Here is a 23,838-nt window from a genome sequence, read left to right as displayed (position 1 = left end):
TAGCCAACCATTGTAGTTGCTCTTAGTATTATATACTCCTAGAGTACTACGGATCATGGTACTCCTTACACAATATTTTTGAGTTTATTGCGTACACTTTATGTTATATTGTTTAAATGTTGTGTTATTTTATTACAACAATATGTTATTTACTTATATATTACTTCAACCCCAACTCATGATATTTTTAATTTACATTAAATAACATGTACTTATTTAAAAATAACATATATATAAATTGAAATAATAATAAATTCACATCAAAATAACATTAGCAGTGTTGAGTTTTTAGGCATCTTGAAGAGAATCAAACACTTTAGAAGATACTAAATTTCTGGACATAAACACATTTACACTCTTAAATTACCTTCAAATCAATTGATTTCTAAGAAACACAGAAAATTAGAAGAAGAAAAGGGGAGAGAGAAAGTATGTTAGATTTAGAGTTGGAGTAGTGAGAGGAAGAGAGTGAAAGTGAGGTTGATTCCTAGAAAACCCAGAAACTTGGAAGAAGAAAGGAGAGAGAAAGTGTATGATTTTGAGTTGGAGTAACTGAGAGGAAGAGAGAGTGAGTGCGGGAGGAAGATGAATGAGAAAAATGGCGAAATAACATACATGTATTTAAAAATAACACATATATAATTTGAAGTAACAAAGAGTTAACATCAAAATAATATGAGTTTTATAAAACCTGGAGTACTGTGTGCATGGTACTCCAGGAGTATGCTAGAAATTGCGGTAATCTGGTAAAAAAAAATAATTGGTGCAAGGTAAATTTTTACTCCCTTATTTTATTGGAAGACGATTAATTTCTACAATTTGCACTATTTATTTGATCTGGTTTGACTAATGTTTGTAATTTATACATAGCAAAAAAATATAATTTTGTAAATAGTACTCCGTAGTTGAGATCGTCTCAGTGAAAAGATTATTAATTTTCAATTGTTAATAATTTATACTTATTGATAATTAATGATATTATTGATCAAGGATTAGCATTAGCATACATGTCCAGGAAAATATAGCAAGTATTTAAAAACGGATGGAGTAATTTGTGAGTAATATTGTATCTTAATGTGTTTTTTTTTTTTAAAAAAAAAAAAAACTATTTTCTAAACAATACATGTTATATTATAAAGACTAATGTGTAATATGCTTTATCTAATACAAGTACATTATAAGTGTTTGTAAAAGGTAAAATTTAAGTTTAAAAATGGTAATTTTTATAAGCAGTAGTATATAAGGGTAAGTTTAAATACTTTTTAGGTAACATTTACCCATTTACAATAAATATATTAAAGTCTGCCTCATACAAAAATTTGTGAATTAACGTTTGGGTCATTGAGAAGTTGTAGTGCTTCTTGTGGAATTACTCCGAATTGACCCGACCCGCATATGTATGGAATTAATCCGAATTGACCCGACCCGCACATGTTATGGAATTAATCCGAATTGACCCGACCCACTCTTACCGACCTAAACCCGACCTATTTACCCGAATTGACAGCTCTAGCTACCTAAAACCTCCAAAATTTCTCAAAAGCGTGGATATTAGCCTTCAATTTTAGAGTTTTTTTTTTACTTTTATTCACCCGAAAATAAAAATTGCCGAAATGTTTACCATGGTCCCTAATACCCTTCGGGATTCCAATTGAGTGAGTGGAACCATCCAATGTGCCTTTAAACGGGGATTTACAACTTGCACCAATTTCATTAAATCAAGACTACCACAAACATTTATGACAAACATATAATAATCATTTATGGTTCCAAACGACATTATACCAACCCGAGATGTATCCCCTAAAATCTAAATGCTTTTCGACACCAGGCCCGAAACCCCCAAAATTTCTCAAAAAGCGTGGAAATTAGCCTTCAATTTTGGAATTTATTGACTTTTTTTCACCCATAAATAAAAATTGCCGAAATGTTTACCATCGACCCTAATACCCTCTGAGAGTTCAATTGGCTGGGTGGAACCATCCAATTTTCCTTTAAAGGGTCAATTTACCGGTTTACAACTTACACCGATTTCATTAACTCAAGCCTATAACGAACATTTATGACAACATATAATGATCATATATGGTTCCAAACAACATTATATGACCCCGAGATGTATTCCCTAAAATCTCAAGGATTTTCAACTCGGGACTCGAAACCTCCAAAATTTCTCAAAAAGTGTGGATATTAGCTTTAAATTTTGGAATTTTTTTACTGTTTTACGCTTGTAAATAAAAATTGCCGAAATGTTTACCATGGTTCCTAATACCCTCCGAGAGTCCAATTTGGTGGGAAGAACCATCAAATTTGCCTTTAAATGGCAAATTTACCGATTTACAACTTGCACCGATTTCATTAACTCAAGCCTACCACGAACATTTATGACGATAAATAATTATCATATATGGTTCCAAACGACATTATATGACCCCGAGATGTATTCCCTATAATCTCAAATCTTTTCGACACTGGGTCCTGAAACCTCTAAAATTTCTCAAAAAATTAAATGTGGATATTAACCTTCAATTTTGGAATTTTTTGACTTTTTTCGTCCGGAAATAAAAATTGCCGAAATGTTTACCATGGTCCTTTATACTCTCCGGGAGTCCAATTGGTTGGGTGGAACCATCCAATTTGCCTTTAAACGACCAATTTACCGGTTTACAACTTGTAGTGATTTCATTAACTCAAGCCTACCACGAACATTTATGACAACATATAATGGTCATTTATGGTTTCAAACTGCATTATATGACCCCCACGATGTATCCCCTAAAATCTCATTTCTTTTTGACACCGGATCCCGAAACATTCGAAATTTCTCAAAAAGCGTAGATATTAGCCTTCAATTTTGGAATTTTTTGACTTTTTTCGCAAGGAAATTAAAATTGCCGAAATTTTTACCATGGTCCCTAATATCCTTTGGAAGTCCAATTGGGTGGGTGGAACCATCCAATTTGCCTTTAAACGACCAATTTACCATTTTACAACTTGCACCGATTTCATTAAATCAGGCCTACCACGAACATTTATGACAACATATAATGATCATATATGGTTCCAAATGGCATTATATGACCTCTAGATGTATCCCCTAAAATTTCAAATCTTTTCGACACCGTGCCTTGAAACCTCCAAAATTTCTAAAAAAGCGTGGATCTTAGCTTTCAGTTTTGGAAGTTTTTGACTTTTTTAGCCCGGAAATTAAAATTGCCTAAATGTTTACCAAGGTGCCTAATACCCTCCAGGAGTCCAATTGGGTGGTTGTAACCATCCGATTTGCCTTTAAACGTCCAATTTATTGGTTTACAACTTGCACCAATTTCATTAATTCAAACCTACCACAAACATTGATGAAAACATATAATGACCATATATGGTTCCACACGGAATTATATGACCCCGAGATGTATCCCTTAAAATCTCAAGTCTTTTCAACACCAGGCCTTGAAACCTACAAATTTTCTAAAAAAGCGTGGATATTAGCATTCAATTTTGGAATTTTTTTGACTTTTTTTCGTTCGGAAAAAAAAATGCCGAAAAGTTTACCATGGTCCCTAATACCCTCCGGGAGTCCAATTGGGTGGGTGGAACCATCCAATTTGCCTTTAAACGACCAACTTATCGGATTACAACTTGCACCGATTTCATTAACTCAAGCCTACCACGAACATCTATGACAACATATAATGATCATATATGGTTCCAAACAGCATTATATGACCACCAGATGTATTCCTTAAAATATCAAGACTTTGTGACATCGGGTCCCGAAACCTCCAAAATTTCTCAAAAATCGTGGACATGACTTCAATTTTGGAAATTTTTGACTTTTTTCGCCCGGAATAAAAATTGCCGAAATGTTTATTATGGTCTCTAATACCCTCCGGGAGTCCAATTGGGTGGGTGGAACCATCCAATTTGCCTTTAAATGGCCAATTTACCGGTGTACAACTTGCATCGATTTACCGGTTTACAACGGCCAATTTAACTTGCACCGAACCCGACTTGAACGGAAATTGACCCAAACCCGTTTTAACCTGTCAAAACCCAAATTTAACCCGACTTGTTACTAACTCGACCTGAATTCAACCAGACCCGAATTTAACCCAACCTGTTACAAACCCGACCCGAAATCAACCCGACTTGTTATTGACTTGACCTAAATTAAATCCGACTTGTTATTGACCCGACCCGACCCGAATATATTACTAGACTTATTACTTAACAAACCTAAAAATTTAACCTGATTTGTTACTAACTAGACTCGAAATTAATATGACTTGTTATTGACCCGACCTAAATTCAACCCAAATTATTCCTGACCCGATTTCAAATCACCTTAAATGCAATTTAGACTTTAGACCACCTTATTTTTATTGATCAAAGCATTTTGTTTAGGGAGACCAATTCGGTTTAGGCCAGCAAAAGAAAGGAGCATCATCCTCAAATTTAAGAGTTATAGTATATATTTGTTGTATAGTCAAAGGAGATAATTATCTTCCTAAATTATAGACTATAGTTCCCTAATATATTGTCATATATATTATAGTCAAAGGAAATAATTAGCTTAATAAAAATGACAATTATCTATTAGTTAGTTGAACCCGAATATGACCTGACTTGGAAATGACCCGACCTGATTGTAACCTGCAAATTATTGCCTTGAACATAACCCGACTTGAATCCGAGAATGACCTGACTTGGAAATGACCCAACTCGATTATAACCCACAAATTTTTGACTTGAACCGAACTCGACTGGAACTCGAGAATGACCCGACTTGAAAATGACCCGACTTGATTATAACCCGCAAATTATTGACTTGAACCGAAACTGACTCAAACCCGAGAATGACCCGACCTGATTCTAACCCGCAAATTATTGACTTGAACCAAACCCGTCTCAAACCCGAGAATTACCCTAACCCGTTTTAACCCGTGAAAACCCAAATTAAACCTGACCTATTGTTCACCCGACCCGAATGTAACCCGACCCAAACCCGATAAGTAGTATCACCTGACGTGACCCGACTCAAGCATGACCCAACTCAAACCCGACCCGCATAGGTTATGGAATTAATCTGAATTGACCTGACTCGAGTTGACCCGACCCATTTACCCGAAATGACAGCTCTAGCGATAAGAAGAATAGTCCACTTGGGTTATTCACTGAAATTTACTTGCTTTAGTTTTCAATCGAGGCCAACTAAGGGGGGTTGGGGTGGCCCTTGGCCTCCCCCTTGGTTTAAGTTATTTAATAAATGTTGCGCTAATTTATGTTAAAATTGTTAATTGTACAATAAATGAGTTGGTTTTGGGTGAGAATAAATGAGTTAATTGTACAATATATATTAGATTTTAGCATATATATATATATATATATATATATATATATATATATATATATATATATATGCTAAAATCTAATATATATATATATATAAAGGGGAGTTTTTTCCCGAGTTTTTAGAGAGCCACATAGGATCTAATTTTCTTAGTGTGCCATGTAAGATTATAAATCTTAGTAGTAGCCAATTAAATAGGAGATTATTAATTTCTTTTAGAATTAAATAATTCAAATGCCATGTAAGCAAAATTGGCGAATGGGATTTTTAAGTTTAAATTAATTATATATTATTTTTTAATATTAGGAATTTTATCCAAATATATAACAAATTTAAGGCTCATAAATACAAAAAAAAAAAAAAAAAAAAAAAAAAAAAAAAAACCGTGCATCGCACGGGCTTCATCTAGTTTGTTATATATTTAGATAAAATTCATGATATCAAAAGATAATATTTTATTTAATTAATTTAAACTGGAAAAATCTCATTCGACATTACGTGTCATTTAAATTATAATTTTAAAAGATATTAATAATGTTGTATTTTATTGGCTACCACTAAACTTTATATTTTACGTGGCTCGTTAAGAAAATTTTACGTGACTTTCTAAAAACTCGGGAATATATATATAAAAGATTTAGAGATGTTTTTACATACTCAAGGATATATATATTATCATCATTTTTTTATAATTAAAATACTCCAATTCGTTACTAATTTTCAATTTGATAAATTGTGATTAAAGATAAACCAACAAAAAGAAGTAGTATTTTTAGTTCAAAATAATTCATTTAATAAATGGGAAAGAAATCATGATTGCCAAAATGATATTACAGAATACATATGATGATCTTGAATTTGTGAAGATCCAAAAGGATATTACAAATAATTTGTGAAGGTCCAAAAGGATATAACTGATATAGGTGATGATCATGCAATGATGTGAAGGTCCAAAAGGATATTAAGGATCATGATCTTGAATTTGTGAGGGTCTATAAGGATATTACAGATGATGATATTCAATTTGTGAACATTCAAAAGGATATTGCATAAAGTAGCTAGATAAGGAGTAAATCATAAGACTATAAGAGTATTACATATATTAGACAGTAAATCATAAAGAGATAAATTTTTTTTGGGAGTAAATCATAGAGATTTGCATTTGTCAAAAAAAAAAAAAAAAAAAAATTGCTCTTGTCAAAAAAAAAAAAAAAAAAAAAAAAAAACATAGAGATTTACATATATTAGACAGTAAATCATAAAGAGATTTCAATTTTTTAGGGAGTAAATCATAGAGATTTATAACTACAGATGACATAAACAACAATTACAAGTATATAAAGAGCCAAAACTAAGTTTAAACAACATACTCATCACATCTCTATAATACTAAATTTTCTCCTTCCTCCTCCTTTATAATAAGAAACTATACTAATCTTATTTTAAAAAATGGCTGGAAAAACATCATTTATGACTCTCATGTTGGTGCTATTAGTTATTTTATCATGTGGTAAGTGCAAATGCCTAAATTTTAGTTTTTTTTTTTTTAGTCTACACTTTACACTAACTATGTATATTAGAAAAAGTAGTTACTTAATTAATTGATTATTCATTGATCATCACAAGGATTATAATTTTACCATAATTTATATATTAATATCGAGTACTTTATATTCTTTTTTATGAGAGCAGGAATTAATGCTACGAGCTCAAGGTTACCTCAAGAAATCGGAGTACTTGGAGTAGGTGGTCGTTGCACACCAGATCCAGGATGTTCTGATGGAGAATGTATCTCAAGCTGTGGAGGGGCGCAAGCTCCACATTCACATTGCCTTGGCGACTCATGTTGTTGTATAAGATAAAAAATCCCGTCGTACTTTCTCAAAAAAAAATAAAAAATTCGTTGTAATATGATGCAATTATAATTTGAATAAAGGAATTATACACAGTTTCGGTAGTTCGTTGTATTCTCTATGATGATATTGTAGAGGTAGTATATGCTTATTATTGGTTACCATTACCCTTTTTTTTTTGTTTGAGATTTGCCCCTCTTTTGCACCATAAATTTTTTATAAGAAAAAAATTATGTTTGTAGGTTATATAGTTCCGAACACGAGTAGTTCTTTTCACCTTACAAAAATTAAGAAAATAGATAACATAATTACACAAATATAGAGATGTGATTTAAATTGCGCAAGGATGATCGGATAATATGATTACATGGTAAAAACATGTTAATTTGCAAGGATATAATTCTAGTTTCTGTGCTTAAGATTCTAGTTGAACCAATCTTTGAAATTAAAGTTTCAAAATGAAGTAGAGCTCTGCCACAATTCAGGAAGATATATAGAGTAATCATATTCTACCTCTGTTAAATGTTATGTGCAATTTTGGGGTGTTATTTGTGAGATATAAAATATTCTAAAATTGCACAACATAACATTTTAACGGAAGTAGTATGAATTCGGATAGGAAAATTTATCAAACTCTCACTCTTGATTATTTGATTAGGGCCTTGACTCCATTAGGCTACGTACTCCTACTCTAATTAAGTAATCAAGCAATAATTCTAATTATTTATTGATTGTTAAAATAAAATTAAAGGTTTGAATGTCATTCCTAATATACGAATGAAATTTACAATGAATGTTTTTACTAATTAACATCTTTTATTTATGCTAGTTGTAAATAAAAAAAAAATAGGGTTTTTCTAAGCTATACCCCTAAGGTAGTTGAGTTTCTAAGGTGTACCCATGCTTTTTCAAGTTTCTAAGTCGTGCCCTTCAACTTCTTATCAATACTAAAATGTATCCTTATTAGTTATTTAAAAGTTAATTGAGAGTGTGATTTCGTGGCTTTAGTTTTCGTTATTAGGGTTGTTGTGGTTAAGATTTCTTTCTCGTATCATTTTCTTACCTTTTATCATCTTTTTATTAAATTTATAATTAACTTTAGGTGACGTGGAAGTCCCAAGGAGGGTACCATTCATTAATGGTAGTGAGTTGAGGGGCATAACTTAGAAATTTGAAAAAGCATGGGTACACCTTAGAAACTCGACTACCTTAGGGGCATAGCTTAGAAAAACCCAAAAAAATAAAAAAATATAATGATATATATTGGACCATTAATTACATACAAATTATCTTACAAGAAAGTGCAAGTTTATAAATGATAACATTGATAAACATGGGATGATTATCAGATGTTATTTTTGTAAATAAAAAGCCTTGATTTTCGCTGTACAATTAAAATTTTTTCCACCCTAACAACCCTTTTGGACATGTGGCAGTGACAGATGAAAATTGACGAAGTTAGAGAGCTCTCTCCATTGAATGATGTAGGAAGGTGTATCAGAAATTTAGTATCTCGTAGTTGCTTATTTAGATCAGAAATAGAGTACTCCCTCCATCTTTAAATTACATTCCTCTTTCTAGCATTTATTCCTCGCATAATAGAGAGAAAGAGGAATGTAATTTAGGGACGGAGGGGATACTTTATTAATAAAATGATTTTTTCTTTTCAATATCAATTGTTTTTTTGTATGAAACTTTTTTTTGAAGTTATATGTCATTCCAATTATCCTTGTCTTAATGAATTATTGAGTGTACGTATGAAAATCTATCAATATATTGGATATATATGTGTTTAGTAGGGTTGTGATTAACTGATTATTAATTAAACAAAGTGAACGTAGATAACATGGAGTTTAAAAGAAACAACTTGATTACGTGAATACCTGTATCCCTCGCAATCTCGCATCATAACGTGGGAAATCTACTTGTACTCGTATAAGACTTGACTTTTGTTAGTTATTACTTTATTATTATTATTATTATTATTATTATTATTATTATTATTATTATTATTATTATTATTATTATTATTATTATTATTATTATTATTATTATTATTATTATTATTATTATTATTATTATTATTATTATTATTATTATTATTATTATTATTATTATTATTATTATTATTATTATTATTATTATTATTATTATTATTATTATTATTATTATTATTATTATTATTATTATTATTATTATTATTATTATTATTATTATTATTATTATTATTATTATTATTATTATTATTATTATTATTATTATTATTATTATTATTATTATTATTATTATTATTATTATTATTATTATTATTATTATTATTATTATTATTATTATTATTATTATTATTATTATTATTATTATTATTATTATTATTATTATTATTATTATTATTATTATTATTATTATTATTATTATTATTATTATTATTATTATTATTATTATTATTATTATTATTATTATTATTATTATTATTATTATTATTATTATTATTATTATTATTATTATTATTATTATTATTATTATTATTATTATTATTATTATTATTATTATTATTATTATTATTATTATTATTATTATTATTATTATTATTATTATTATTATTATTATTATTATTATTATTATTATTATTATTATTATTATTATTATTATTATTATTATTATTATTATTATTATTATTATTATTATTATTATTATTATTATTATTATTATTATTATTATTATTATTATTATTATTATTATTATTATTATTATTATTATTATTATTATTATTATTATTATTATTATTATTATTATTATTATTATTATTATTATTATTATTATTATTATTATTATTATTATTATTATTATTATTATTATTATTATTATTATTATTATTATTATTATTATTATTATTATTATTATTATTATTATTATTATTATTATTATTATTATTATTATTATTATTATTATTATTATTATTATGTCTATTAAGTGCATTATTACATGCATTATAGTAGGTTTTTTTTTTCTTTTTTCTTTTTTTTTTTTTTTTTCTGATTTGTTTATAGTCAAACATCTATCTACAGTTAATTTACTTATAATATATATCTACATTTAGTTTTCATTAAGTAAAGTCTTATCAAAACTAATCATATTGTATAAATTTATTATGACAAAAGAATTTTCACTTGGTCTAATATTCTTAAATTTCAATTATGGTTACTTGCAATAATTCATCCCTTGAATTTTACCAAAATATCATTGTATTTTAACATTTAACCATACTTAAACAAAAAAGTACTTTCTATTATGGGAGATTTTTTTTTTTTTTTTTTTTTGTTACTTTCATATTGTTGTTGGAAATCACATACAAGTATTAAAAATCTTGATAATCAATTTTTTTTATAAAAATTCTTAATAACCTTCCAACAATTTAGTGATTTAGTTGGCCGTTCGTTGACTCTTTTATAAACGTGATAAGCAAATTAGTTGATCTAGCATGACATTTGATAGGTTTTAATTTAGTTGATCCATTCTTTAAAAGTAGTGCTACACTGCTATGCGCCTATTCAACAAACTGCTCTTCGTATATACTCTATGAATGTATGACATACTTTATTTGTAGATTAGGACACGGATGCACAATGCTTACTATGCACTCGAAAGTAATTTGTCACCATCGTCGTTTTCCTTATCCTATGCCACGACATTACTGAGAAATGACATACATGGATTATACCATGTCAACAAAACTAGTTAACATTTGAGATAAGCTAATTATCTTATACTTATTTGAATGTGTAAACCATGTCCTTATTTTATAATTAACGTTTTGATGAAAAAATTAATTAAATCAAAACAAATCATGTACTTAATCGTGTCGATCTAATGGGAACAGCTGGTTAGCTTATTTGATTTCCAACGCGGAAATCTACGTGAGTTAATCATTATTATTTTTTTAATTATATTTTGGACCGGCGTATGAAACATGTACTCGTCTACGACATTTACGTACATAAGACATTGTCAAAGCATCAATTATTTTCTTTTGATTCTTACTTCTTCATTCTATATATACTATAAATTTTTAGATTGTTGAAACACCATTAATTCTTTGATTTTCTTTTTCTTAGATTAGTGTTATATTACATATAACTATAAGTACATGGTTGAATCAACGTGCGAAGAAGAACATATCATGACGATAGAAAACATAGAGAATCCTCTTCGTTTAGTATCCTTAAATCACATTTCAATCAGGTGTCGTTCAGTTGAAAAATCTCTTGATTTTTACAAAAATATCCTTGGATTTATTTCAATTAGACGGCCAGGATCTTTAGAATTTCCTGGTGCTTGGTAAGCAAAGTCTCTTTATAATTGTGCATCATTTGTCTTCTCGAATTTTAAGTTTACTTGTTGATTGACCTTAATTTAATTTGTTGGTTTATCTTATTGTTGTTTGTTGTTGTAGGTTGTTTAACTATGGTATTGGCATTCATTTGCTAGAGTGCAATGATGAATCAAATGGAAAATTGGATGTTAAAGTGATTAATCCCAAAGACAATCATATCTCCTTCATAGTACGTTTCTTTTCTTTTTCCCTTTCATTTTCTTCTTCTTTCAATTGTGTTCTATGAATTTGGTTTGAAATTTTGGTTATAACTACGACTACACAATTTGACATACAACGGTACAACCTATGCTTTTTAAATATTGTTATATTTTAAATTCCACACTTGTTAATGTACAATTTTATGATACGTTCATAACGTTAACTACTAAAAATGTTCTATAGAGTTAATACAATGCATGATTACGCATACATTGACAAAATGAAATGATATTATTGCAGTGCGAAAACATGGCTACGGTAGAAAAGAAGCTAGACGAGATGCAAATAGAACATGTTAAAAACAGGGTGATTGAAGGTGGAATTCACGTTGATCAGCTCTTCTTCCATGACCCAGATGGTTTTGTGATTGAGATTTGCGACTGTGATAATCTCCCTGTGGTCCCACTAAAACGCGACTTGCCCAATCGATATTGTCCACGTTTCAGCAATTTCTAAATAATTGACAACAATTTTTTGTTAAACGGTTTTTGTAGAAAGATCAAGTTTATAAGTGTACTACATTGTTGATACCAAGTTACCAACTAGCTAGCTAGTTTGTTAAATGTCTTGAGGAATGGTACATAAGACCGACTTATGTGGGATCAGATCTCATCTACACATCTCCCCTATATGAATCTCTTGGAAAAAAGAAAAAAAAAATGCATGTACTATATTTTTTTACATTCCTTGTCTCATTTTGTCATTAGATTTTCCCATTTCACACATCTTGTCTTCTTTCATTTTGTCATGCTTTAAACTATACCAATTACAATAGTAAGATATAATATCCATCATTTAAGTTTTGTAATTCAGTTGTACAAAGTGATCACATAAATTTGCTAGTTGAGATAAGTGAATTAAAAATTGTTAAAGTGATCAAATAAGAAAATGAAGCAAGTATTTAAAAACGGTCGAAAATAAAAAGTAGAGCAAATAATTAAAAACGAAGGGAGTAGTACATATATGAGTGATATACAAGTTTGTGAGCTTAAATTTAGTCGGTAAGGCCCTCTTTGAATTGGAATGGGCCCACGAGATTACAGATTAGCCCATTACTTTGACTGATCTATACTTAGTATTTAAAAACAATAACCAAGAAACTAAGAAAGACACATGTCCCCATCCATTCTATTACACTTCTCCAACCATAGTGCCACATGTCATCTTACACTATTAATTTTTTATTACACCATTTTTTTTTTAATTCTTTCATTAAACTTATACTTAATCTTTCATACACATTCCCTCTCTTCATCTTCTTCTCTCTCCTTTAATTTAACCTTTTCCTATTCTCTATTTAATTTTAGCACTTCCACCTTCTATTTAAGCCTCTTTTTCGATTAAAGTTCCAAAATTTTAATTTCTTTAATCATGTTTCCGATTACATATTATACCCTATAATGACTTACTGATAGTTCCTCACTTATCTCTCAATACTCTTTATATGAATAACCCGTGCATTGCATGGGCAAGAAGGCTAGTTTTAATTAAATTACCTCCAATCCTTAATTTCTAAGGCTTGATTGAGCTAGAATAACTCCTTAATTAATTCATCTAAGCATCTAATTCTCTATGTCACTATGTGTGGTTGCTGGTTGGCTCTAGTGTTCTACCATGTTCTGTATAACTTGATCATCAACTCCCACCACGAGCCGTCGCTTGGGAGATAAGGGTTAGCTAGGAATGGCCAGGCTCGATCTCTGTTGGTCGATCGATTAGTAGACTCCTAACAAACATAGGGTCATAGTTCACCTCTAATAAAAGACAATTAATCAAATTAATGCATGACTAATATAATACTTATTGACTAACGATAGTAATAATATAAATTTTTTACGATTGAGGCATGCCAATTACAAGACGACATGTGCACATTATATCTCAAAACACAAAACACAATGTCACTCTAAAAACAGAATACAAGTATTATTAGTACATATCTATAAATAAGATCAAATAATATTGCATGTATAGTATGTATAATTGTGCATGCATTACATACCAAGCAAAATTTGATGGAGTTGGTGGGAAACTCATCTTGTGACTTTGAGGTCACAAGTTCAAGCCTCACCAAAAAAACGTGCATGCAGTAGTACCTTGATAAGTGATATCGACTACTCCAAGTGTTGATATAAGGTATGTAAGCCACAAAGGGGCGCAGCACTTGTTTACTTAGCTCGATCGAGCTGATGGTTGATCGAAAACATGCATACGAACAACCAAACGACCAGGGAAAACAGAAGAATTAGGAGCTCCCTTCAGTCCAAAGCCACACAAACTTGCTTATCGCGCTTGCTTTGGGCTGCAAGGAACCCCTATTTCTGCAATTTTCTCATTTTTCTTTCAATTGAACTAACATAAGGAAAAAAAGCAGAGAAATTAAACAATTTGAAACTCATAAAGAAATGTCAATATACTCTAGGTAGCTAGCCAATTATATATAATGGTTAGCTAACTAGAGTATGTACGTATGTAGAGAATTATATTTATTACCGAACTACTTATATGCCTTTTTGCTCTTGGATATAGCGAGCAATGACAAAATACTTTCAGGGATCGGACTATTTGACAATTCAGGCATATGTAAAGGAATTTTCACGTTAATTTAATTAAATAAGATGCTAGTTTTGGAATGAAAACACCTAAACTTGATGACTTTTACTCCGTTATCTAACTCGATCTAGGACACCCTAAGGAGATAGATCTTACTACTAGTGTACTACTTTACATCTTAGGTGAGGGAATTCTCCATTTTACTTGTTGCGTGAAGAGGATTTTCGATTCCGATTTAGGTGTAGAGAAATGGACCCTTTAGTACAAGTTGCTTCTTCAACATCAAATTTCTCAATTGAGAAAAAAGATGTTCATTTAATATGTTTATTCAACATTGTTGAACATTATAGTTTTAGGAAAGAAAACTGAACAAAGTAATGTATATCAACTACTTTTACATGCAAAGTTTTAGAAACAAAAGAGTATAATTAAATACCTTCGTGTTTGTTCAAACTTTTACCATTTCAAATAGGCTAAGCTTTAGTTGTTAGGCTATGTATTGGTGTTTTATGGTTATGTTCTATTGCTAATTTAGACTCCATTCAACTTTGAGAAGTTAGCTGACAATCATAAAGATTTCCATCTATTATTCAATAATTTTAAATTCTTACAACAACCTTACTATGTGCATGAATTATTTGACTACGTGTTGATGAATATGAAATAATCAATCAATGTTGATTGTGAAATCATTTACATGTAGATTCGAATTGGAGTCCATAGATACATGCTCATCATAACTTACTTTTGATATTGACCTTTAAAAAGGCTTAACAGCAAGGACAAAGTCATCATGGTTAGATATAACACGCGCATTGTACGCGTTAACCACCTTAGTAATATTAAGTGTGTTCAACCCAACACACTTAACTTTTCTTGGTCATTTTTTTTCTTAGTACTTAATAAGCAAGTATTATGCACCGATTAGATCGTTATCAGCTCAGCTCAAAATTTTAAAATGTTGGTTGGTTTTTTCCTAGGATATAGAAAGTACACTTAAACTCAATAGAGAAGTCAATTTGTTAGTTCATGGTGATTGATGACAATAAGAAGCTAGCTTTATGACTCATGCATATTTCAGTTAATTGCTAGTGGTCCTAAAAATTGTCAAAATCTGGGTAACTTTTTTACTTTTATAATGTTACTAACATACTTCATACCACAGATTGTTGATCTAGATTGTCTTTTTTCACCGGACAATGATTCCTAGTATGCCTTTTTATTTTTTTAAATTTTAAATTTTATTTTTAGGGTTTTTACTTTTTAAATGAGGAGCTCACATCATTCCCTTCTTCATCTCTTCTATTAAAATATAAATTAGGTATATATGTATGGAATTGAATTGAAAAACAACAAGGCAACAACAAATCTTCCAATAAATTCCCAAAATTATTAGTCATGTCCATGTTGATCATGTAGGCACAAGGCCTTGGGTGCAGTTTGGGTTCGTTTAATTGGAATTGTTATGCATGGTTTTCTATTTTTTGGTTTTTTGTTTTTTAAAATTATATGATGTATGTCATCTAATGAATTAAAAATTTATAAAACTCATTTAAAAACATGATAATTTTTAAAACTGACAATAGAAAAGTAGAAATACATTTTTCTTCCTTTGTTTTTGGTTTTTTGTTTATAAAAGAAAAAACAAGAAATTAAAATGAAAAGGCGATGATTTATTGTTGGGGTGCATCCGAATTAAAGTGCTAAAACTAATACGAATGAGTTAAGGGCAAAATTAAAGTAGCTAGTTTCACTTCCAACAACGTGACTAATATGTCTATCTGTCCTATTTATGTTCAAGAACTACAATGTCAATATGTCATGCCATTATTAAGGCATCATGAATAATCCTTCATTGGATTATCAGACCTTTAATTTGTTCATGTAGGTTGTTTATATGTGCACTGGTGTTACCTCGCCGAACACCAAAACTAACATTCCTCCGGAAGTGCATTAGGAAATACGTTTTATCTATAGCCTAAAAAGTGGATAGATCATATATAGTACGTTTTCTAACTTAATTACTTCCAAAAACAGCAAAGGGAAAAAAGTCTACACATATATTATGCTAGTGGGTTGCTCAATTACCATGATTTTTGCCCAATATTAAGCCTAATCGTGGGACATATTTTACGCAATTATATGTGCATCTAAAGAATGGAAATGCACAATTTTTAACGTAGTATACCCTTATTGGCATATTGGGGGTGCAAAGCAGCAAAGTCGTGTAATGCAATATAAATAGGGAATTAATTAATTACTCCATATCAGAAAAAAACATTTCAGCATTAGTTTACACTTCAAACTCGTGTAATTGTCCCACATTTGAAGAACTCGTTTGTTTGATTAAGCTATAAACTTAATTATAGCCCATCTATATGTGAGTGATAGCGTTCCATGCAGTACATTGAAGAAATAGAGAGATAATTATTACTAACGTGTAAAATTAATTGTTGAATTACTTTCTTATTGTCAATTAAATTTAGAACGGAACCAGGCTTATAATAAATAAATAAATAAAAAGTATACAAGTGTACTAGGACAAAAATAAAAACAAATTATGAATGTCTCTTTTAGCTAGTAACATATAAATTGACCCTACAAATTTTATCCTATCTTTTCTTATGTGGGAGAAAATGGAAGTATGGTCAATTTTCCATTATTTGCAACAATTGTGAGATGATTTTGGTTGCTCTTGTTATGTGGTTTTGAAGCATATAGGGGAGGGCTAAGGTCATCCTTGTTTGGAATTTGGATACTTGGATGCTCCAAATCATTGAGTGGTCGATACTTGGATACTCTAGTTATCCACCCGTCCCTACGACCCTACGAAATTGTTCTTAATTCCATAGATAACTTAGTGTTCTTAGCAATGGAGTGTACTATAGCCAAACATATTATTGTGAAGTCAAATTAGAACTTTTTGATTGGGAAATATTATTGCTGTTTATATTTCATTGAAACAAGTTTATAGATGAATACAGTTCATTTTTTGATGTTCACGTTTCAGTTGACATTGAAACGCCTAAATATATACAAGTATCAATTTTGGTACGGACACACCTAATTAAATTCTGATAGAGTATAAAACATATTCCTGGGCCTCAACCATCAGCTTAAGCTTTTGGTTGAGATGGTCCTTTAACTTGGTATCGGAGCCAGCGTGACACAAAGGTCATGGGTTTGAATCTCATCCGCCCCTCCTTCAAAGCTTTTGGTTGTAAAAAAATGAACAATTTTGCATTTCGATTAAAAAAAAATAGTTTTGTGCAAATTAAAATGGACATTATTGTGGCTGTTTGTTTGGTGATCAAATATACTACTTAAAATTAAATTTAATTACATTAGAGAATAATAGACCTCTCAAATATCATGGCTTATTAATACGAGTACTTTGTAATTCGTACTTTATATTATTGACTAAGCGGAAAAATAAGTACTCGTGGCTAAGTCGATATCATGCTAGCTAGTGCTAAGCTAATCGCCAAATTGCGTAGCTAATAGCCCTAAATTTCAGCAGAAATGTTATGGTGAATTCTACATACTACGTATAGCTAATAACTGGCATGAAATATTGTACTATTTCTTCTTTTGTCTATAATTTCATCGACACTTTCAATTTGTTTTGGGCCCTGAAAATGAGAGGCTACCTATTTAATTGTTTTCTGCTTACTTCATGCCCTTAATTTGGCAGTCCATTTTTTTTCGCTAACTCCCAAAATTAAATCACATTATTATTAATAAGGCTAAATTTGCTACAGTACTACGTTTGCCGTAGTAGTGCAGGACCCCTTGCTAATAACTCTCACTTCCTTCTTTGTTTGTCATCAATTGTATTTCATTTTTATCTATATTTTTTCACATTAATCAGTCTTAAATGTAGTTCATGAATGTTTAGCAGATGCAATAAACAAATTCATGGGCCCTAACAATAATTGTGACAGCATCGTGAATGTTAATTTAAAGGATAAATATTGTTATGTTGTAGTATGACTTTTACTAGACAGGTAAGTTTCGTGAAAATAGATTGATGTGTGAATCGTTTATTAATCATGGAGTACGATTAATAAGAGAGAACGAAATTCATTAATTTGGTGATAAGGTACCTTGCCTTACACATGCTAGGTCTTGAGTTCAATAGTACGTACGTATTCCTCATCACGATGATATGCTTAAAAGGAACAATTTAAATCAATTCTATAAACTTGTATTGGGTGTGAAACACATATCTTTTCAAAAGTGTACATAAATTTTTAAATGCAATAACAATGAAAATAAATCATCTTTGAAATTGCATACTACCCCAAACACATTCAAACATTTTAATTCTAGTTAAAATTAAAGTAAATTAAACTCAATGTCAATTTCTTAATTCTAAGAGTTGATTGTTCAAAGGAATGATAACAAAAAAATGTGGTAGGGCAATGTCTTTTGTTAGGGAGCTCAGAAACATTGCTGATTTCCTGACAAATATACTCCACCAAAAGGGGTCCAATTGGTCAGTATACCCATCATAATTCCTATGATTTATTTCATATTATATTAAATCAAGAATAATAAAAACAAAAATTAATCAATTCATTACATAATATTAAAAATAATTAATTAATTAAAATATTTTTTTTGTTAATTAAATTACACAAATTCATCCTTCTCCACAACCAACCCACTTTATGTGATCCTTGATAATTGGCACTACCACATGGTCTGCTACATTAATTAATCATCTTTTCACCCAACTTCTTAAATCATCATAATATATATGAATATATCATTATATTATTTATATTTAAATGATGGGCCAACCTTTTTTTAGGCTATTATACCTTAATAGTGTCACTTCCTATGCACATTTATATATACACCTTAGGAACACCCAAAAAAATATTGTACCATATACCAGAACATATAGTAAACTCTCAAAAAAAAAAAAAATGAATGCAACATCACTAGAGAAGCAAAAGAAAGGTAATTTATATGTGTACAAGTTTGCCACGGGTAGCCGGACGCCGGAGTATCAAACTCCGGCGACATCGGTGACAAAAAGGATTATTTCTTCTAGTGTATGGGGTGGTCTAAGAAAATCGAAACCCAAACCGAAGCCGGAAAAGGAAAAGGAATTGGAGGGAAAGGAAAGGAAATCAGTGTCAAGTGTAGAAGGTATATTGTTGAGTTTGGTAAAAAGTAATGAGAAAAGTAATAAGGTAAATAATATTATAGAAGGGGGGAAATCTACTTCTAATAGTGAAGAAATAGAGGGAAAGGGAAAGGAATTCCCTTTCCCAATAACAAAGGATTTATTGCAAGGGAAAGGGAATGGGAAAGCGGAAGGAGCAAGGAAATCAGTTTCTCATGTTGAAAATAATGTGGCTTATGTTGGGAAATTTGTGGAAAAAGCAAGGAAATCAACAGGGGCAAAATTGGAAAATGACATGAGTTCTGCCATTGCATTGTTGCAAGTTAAGGTTTTGGTAACTGATATGCCTGCTTTTATGCAAATTCAAGCTTTTCAATGTGCAAGAAATACTTATGATAGTTTGGAGAAATTCAGTGCCAAGCATATTGCTTTCAACTTGAAGAAGGTAAGTCTAATTTAAATATTATAATAATTCCGACGTACATGTACAACTTCGTCTTTAAATGTTGTTTCTATTTTGACAGTGATTGCCTTAACAAAAAAGAAAAGTCACATAGAAACAACATTTAAAGACGAAGGGAGTGTATTTTTTTTTTTTCATTGTTAATTAGATGAAGGTGATAATAATTGACATTATTATTGTGAAAGACAATCTAGGAATAATAACAAGGAAGAGAAAATGAGTGAAAAGCTTACCTAAAACTCAAGTAGACCAATTAAGCTAAGCAAATAATGACACTATTATCCCTCTTTAATTTTTATGTTTACATTAATCCAAAACATAAGGTTTAGAGATAGGTTTAAAACATGAATACATACCAGCTAATTCAGAGGCCAGTCAGGTGGTACTTAAAACTTGTGATCAACTTTCGTCTGCATCATTTTTCGTTCATAGCTCGTTATTGTTATTTCACATGTTTGGTTTCACCTATGAAGCTAAATATTATAGAGTTTAGACAAATTCCACAAGACCACAAGTACTATACTGCAAGAATATGCAGCACATGGGATCTGTGGTTTTTCCCATTTTATCTTGTCCAACTAAATTTAATGCTTACACGAGATAGTGGTCACTCCTTAGCCACTATACACATCAACTGCTTTCAAAGAACTTCTACTGTCTGTCTCACTCATCAATTACGCATGCATGGTATGTGACACTTCTTATGAACATAGTCATTTTTAGAGTTAGAGAATGTATTCTAGATAAGAGAGTTTAGAAATCAACATCAAATTTATCACCAATTTGTAGATGAGGTAGACACTAAAGTTATTTCCTAGAAAGTAAAAGTTATTGTTGTTTATTTTATAATGAGTAGCTAGTCGTGTAGCAGTATAATGAGTCTGTCTCATATCAAAATTTGTATGTGCAAACACGCGTTATATGTTGAGTTTATCTCTGTGTATTTCCCTTGTATACTATAATGAGCCAAACATCTCCTTGGTTCTTTATGGAATTATGGTTTTTTCAAAAAAAATTATATCTTTTTTTATATTTACTTTGCATAAAATAACCATAAAGGCAATGACTTTTGACATAGATGATATTCGATTCCTAAGCAAGGTAACACTTTTCGAAAACTAATTAACTAAAATAACTTCTATTCTTTTATCTAATAATGTTGAAATTATTGCAACAATCATGTGTTACGGAGTATATCAAGCCATTATGAACCTAGAAGTGTAAAAAATAAAAAAAAAAAATTAAAAAAAAAATTGTATAATACTAGTATATGAAGATCCCATCTTATGATCTCCTCATCACAAACACATTGAATAGTAGACAATAAATTGGTCAAATTGACCAAACAATCAAGACCAATAATGAAAAAAAGAAATGAACAACAAGCTAGATCTCAATTTTTGCTTCAATCTAGTCCCTCCATATTTGGTCCCCACTTGATAATTGCTATCCCTTACTAATTAGCAAGATGCCATGCATATAAATAGTTATTTTTAGTGGTACTAATTCAATTAACTTGAGATTAAGAAAGATCCATTTCCAACAACCCATGTGTTATGACTAATGACTTGTGATGAATAGTTAACTATTCTCTATAATTACTGGAATTTGTAACTTGTCAGTATTTGCCTATTTTTTTTAGTACATTTAATATGCCTTACCTTAGTCACCCTCCATGTGCTGTCAGTAGTCACTATATATGGGCCTTTTCCTATTATTTTCGCAATATTTTTAATTTCATGTGGGTGTTAAGAAGCTTAGTTGGTTACTCGTGTAATTTTAGAATGTGTTATTTTATCAAATTTAAATTTAGATCAAATCTCGTATACATCATAGCTAACACCATTAACATTGGGTTTTGCAGGAGTTTGATAAGGTATATGGGCCCGCTTGGCATTGTATCGTGGGCTCGAGTTTTGGGTCCTTTGTTACTCATGCAACTGGCTGCTTCCTCTACTTCTCAATGGAGAAATTGTGCATTTTGTTGTTTAGAACCAAAGTTCAGAGAGCTTTGCAGTAGTGATAACTGAGATGATAATTTAAATTTTTAGAGATATAGGCCAGGTCTTATGACACATACCCTTTTTTTTTCTATATTTCCTTTAATTTTATTTTTCTGATCTGAGATTGGTCAATCACACAACAAATTTGTAAATGATTACAATTAATGTAAGTTTGTGCATATATCGAAGTATATTTCTTACCCCAATGTGTTTCATAAAAGTATATTGTTGAGAACTTTGAGATTTAATATGAAATTTCATTTAGGTTTTTGCAAGTTTAAGGCACTTATATGAACATTTGCTACATATATATTTGGACATCCTTCGTTTGATTATGTATGACAAGTTATTCATTGCCAGAGTTTGGACCAAAGATGTTGGGCCAATTTTGGTCCTATTGTCAATTATTGGTGCAATATTAATGTTTAAAAGAAAATTAGATTAGAAGTTTGGGTCGAGATGGCCAAGTAATAAGGTGACCATCTATAATGGAGACGCACTCTTATCATGTAATGTTATTTAACTGCGTAATTTTTGGTGTAGAGAGAACCACGTTATTTAATTGTATACTACGTATAGTCGTATAATACAAGTATGTCTTAGCGAAAATTAATAATTTATGATAATTCTATGTTGCCAACCAAAATTTTGGTATCTTTCACTTTTTAGCGTATTTAGGATACAACTATATACGTCTATACACCTATCTATCATTCTTCGCTCTAGTCATACAAGAAACTGGGTACAAGGTACAACAAGTACATAGGCCCAATAGGCCCAGAAAAGTATGAGCCATTATTGTGAGAGTAAGCTTCAATATTAAGCCCAGTATGTCATTTTTTTTTTTTTTTTTTGACAAAGCAGTATGTCATGTTTGAATGAACTTGGGAGATAAGAGTTGGTGAGACTTATACTTCGTTAAATCTATAGTCTCTCTTGATGTATTAATTCTCACGAAATGCCTTAAACCTTTCGCAAAGCAATCAATTTTGAGTTTGATTTTGAATTCGGATCAACGAGTGAGATTCCTTCATATAAATATAATCTATCAAACATTATTTTTTTGATAAGTGACAATTATTATGTCTATACGAAATAAAAATTATAACAAGTTAGACCGACCACTATTTTCAAAACTTAAAGATACCATACTCCGTAATACGTAGTAGTCGTTAAATCAAGTGAATGATAATCCTTGGTCTAATAAATTAATAATTGCATGCTAATTTTGACTTGTTATAGGAGTAATAAATGGTAATCCTTGGTCAAATTGGACTTTTTATTCAATCCCAACATGGTGGAAATGTCGAAATAGTTAGATAATAAACAAATAAAAGGTTGTCAGTGTCTAGCCAACACTACTCAAATTTGACTTAGTTTAATTTCTTTCGTTTACCAAGAAAAATTCTTGGTTTATGATTACGTGCTGGTTATGTAATAATCAAATCAAATAATTGTATCTACTTTTGACCTTTTCATTTTGCTTGTAAAATCTTGTAAGATTTAAACATAGTCCAAATTTGCCAAAAAATGAGTAGAATATAGAGGATTATTCATAAAGTTTGACAATCCAATAACACTAAGAAGGTCTGAAAGTGTTTGCTATTTAAATTCTTAGGATGTTAGTTATACTCCCTCTTGTTAAAATAGTAAGTGTTTCGATCTTTTACATTTTGACTTCTATTAAGAACTTGATTAAATCTAATAAATTTCATAGTTAGGAAAAGTAACCCACATGGTAACATGTGAGGTAAATTTGAACTTACTTCGTTATGTAGGATACGGAGAAAAGATGACGGGCTTATAAGATCATCACTAAACTACTACCTATTTTACATAAATAAATAAAAATAAAAAATAAATAAATAAATTAACATGACCGCAAAGC

General features: G+C 30.1%; 1 protein-coding gene and 1 pseudogene across 2 annotated transcripts; both read left to right on the top strand.

Annotated features, from left to right (window-relative positions):
• The first annotated feature begins 11,164 nt into the window (after positions 1 to 11,164).
• On the top strand, positions 11,165 to 12,250 carry LOC145636532 (glyoxylase I 4 pseudogene; annotated as a pseudogene). The gene is made up of 3 exons (XR_014114138.1): positions 11,165 to 11,538; positions 11,654 to 11,762; positions 12,035 to 12,250. The product of XR_014114138.1 is annotated as a glyoxylase I 4 pseudogene (transcript).
• Positions 12,251 to 19,233: 6,983 nt separating this feature from the next.
• Positions 19,234 to 22,150, top strand: LOC145635633 (uncharacterized). Its single transcript, XM_081686954.1, has 2 exons — positions 19,234 to 19,929; positions 21,812 to 22,150. The coding sequence occupies exons 1-2, from the start codon at positions 19,282 to 19,284 to the stop codon at positions 21,965 to 21,967; spliced, it is 804 nt and encodes a 267-aa protein (XP_081543080.1). The 5' UTR covers positions 19,234 to 19,281; the 3' UTR covers positions 21,968 to 22,150.
• The last annotated feature ends 1,688 nt before the right edge of the window (positions 22,151 to 23,838 follow it).

Source organism: Chenopodium album, chromosome 6, assembly GCF_948465745.1.
Source record: "Chenopodium album chromosome 6, dcCheAlbu1.1, whole genome shotgun sequence".
NCBI lineage: Eukaryota > Viridiplantae > Streptophyta > Magnoliopsida > Caryophyllales > Amaranthaceae > Chenopodium > Chenopodium album.
The sequence above is the reverse complement of the archived record's forward strand: the minus strand, read 5'-3'. Positions and strand labels throughout refer to the sequence as shown.

What these genes read in the sequence shown, in the direction of transcription:
- LOC145635633 (XM_081686954.1), top strand. Translation starts at nt 19,282, where the DNA reads ATGAATGCAACATCACTAGAGAAGCAAAAGAAAGGTAATTTATATGTG. An exon ending in TTGCTTTCAACTTGAAGAAG is followed by an intron (nt 19,930 to 21,811) that starts GTAAGTCTAATT and finishes TGGGTTTTGCAG; the next exon opens with GAGTTTGATAAGGTATATGG.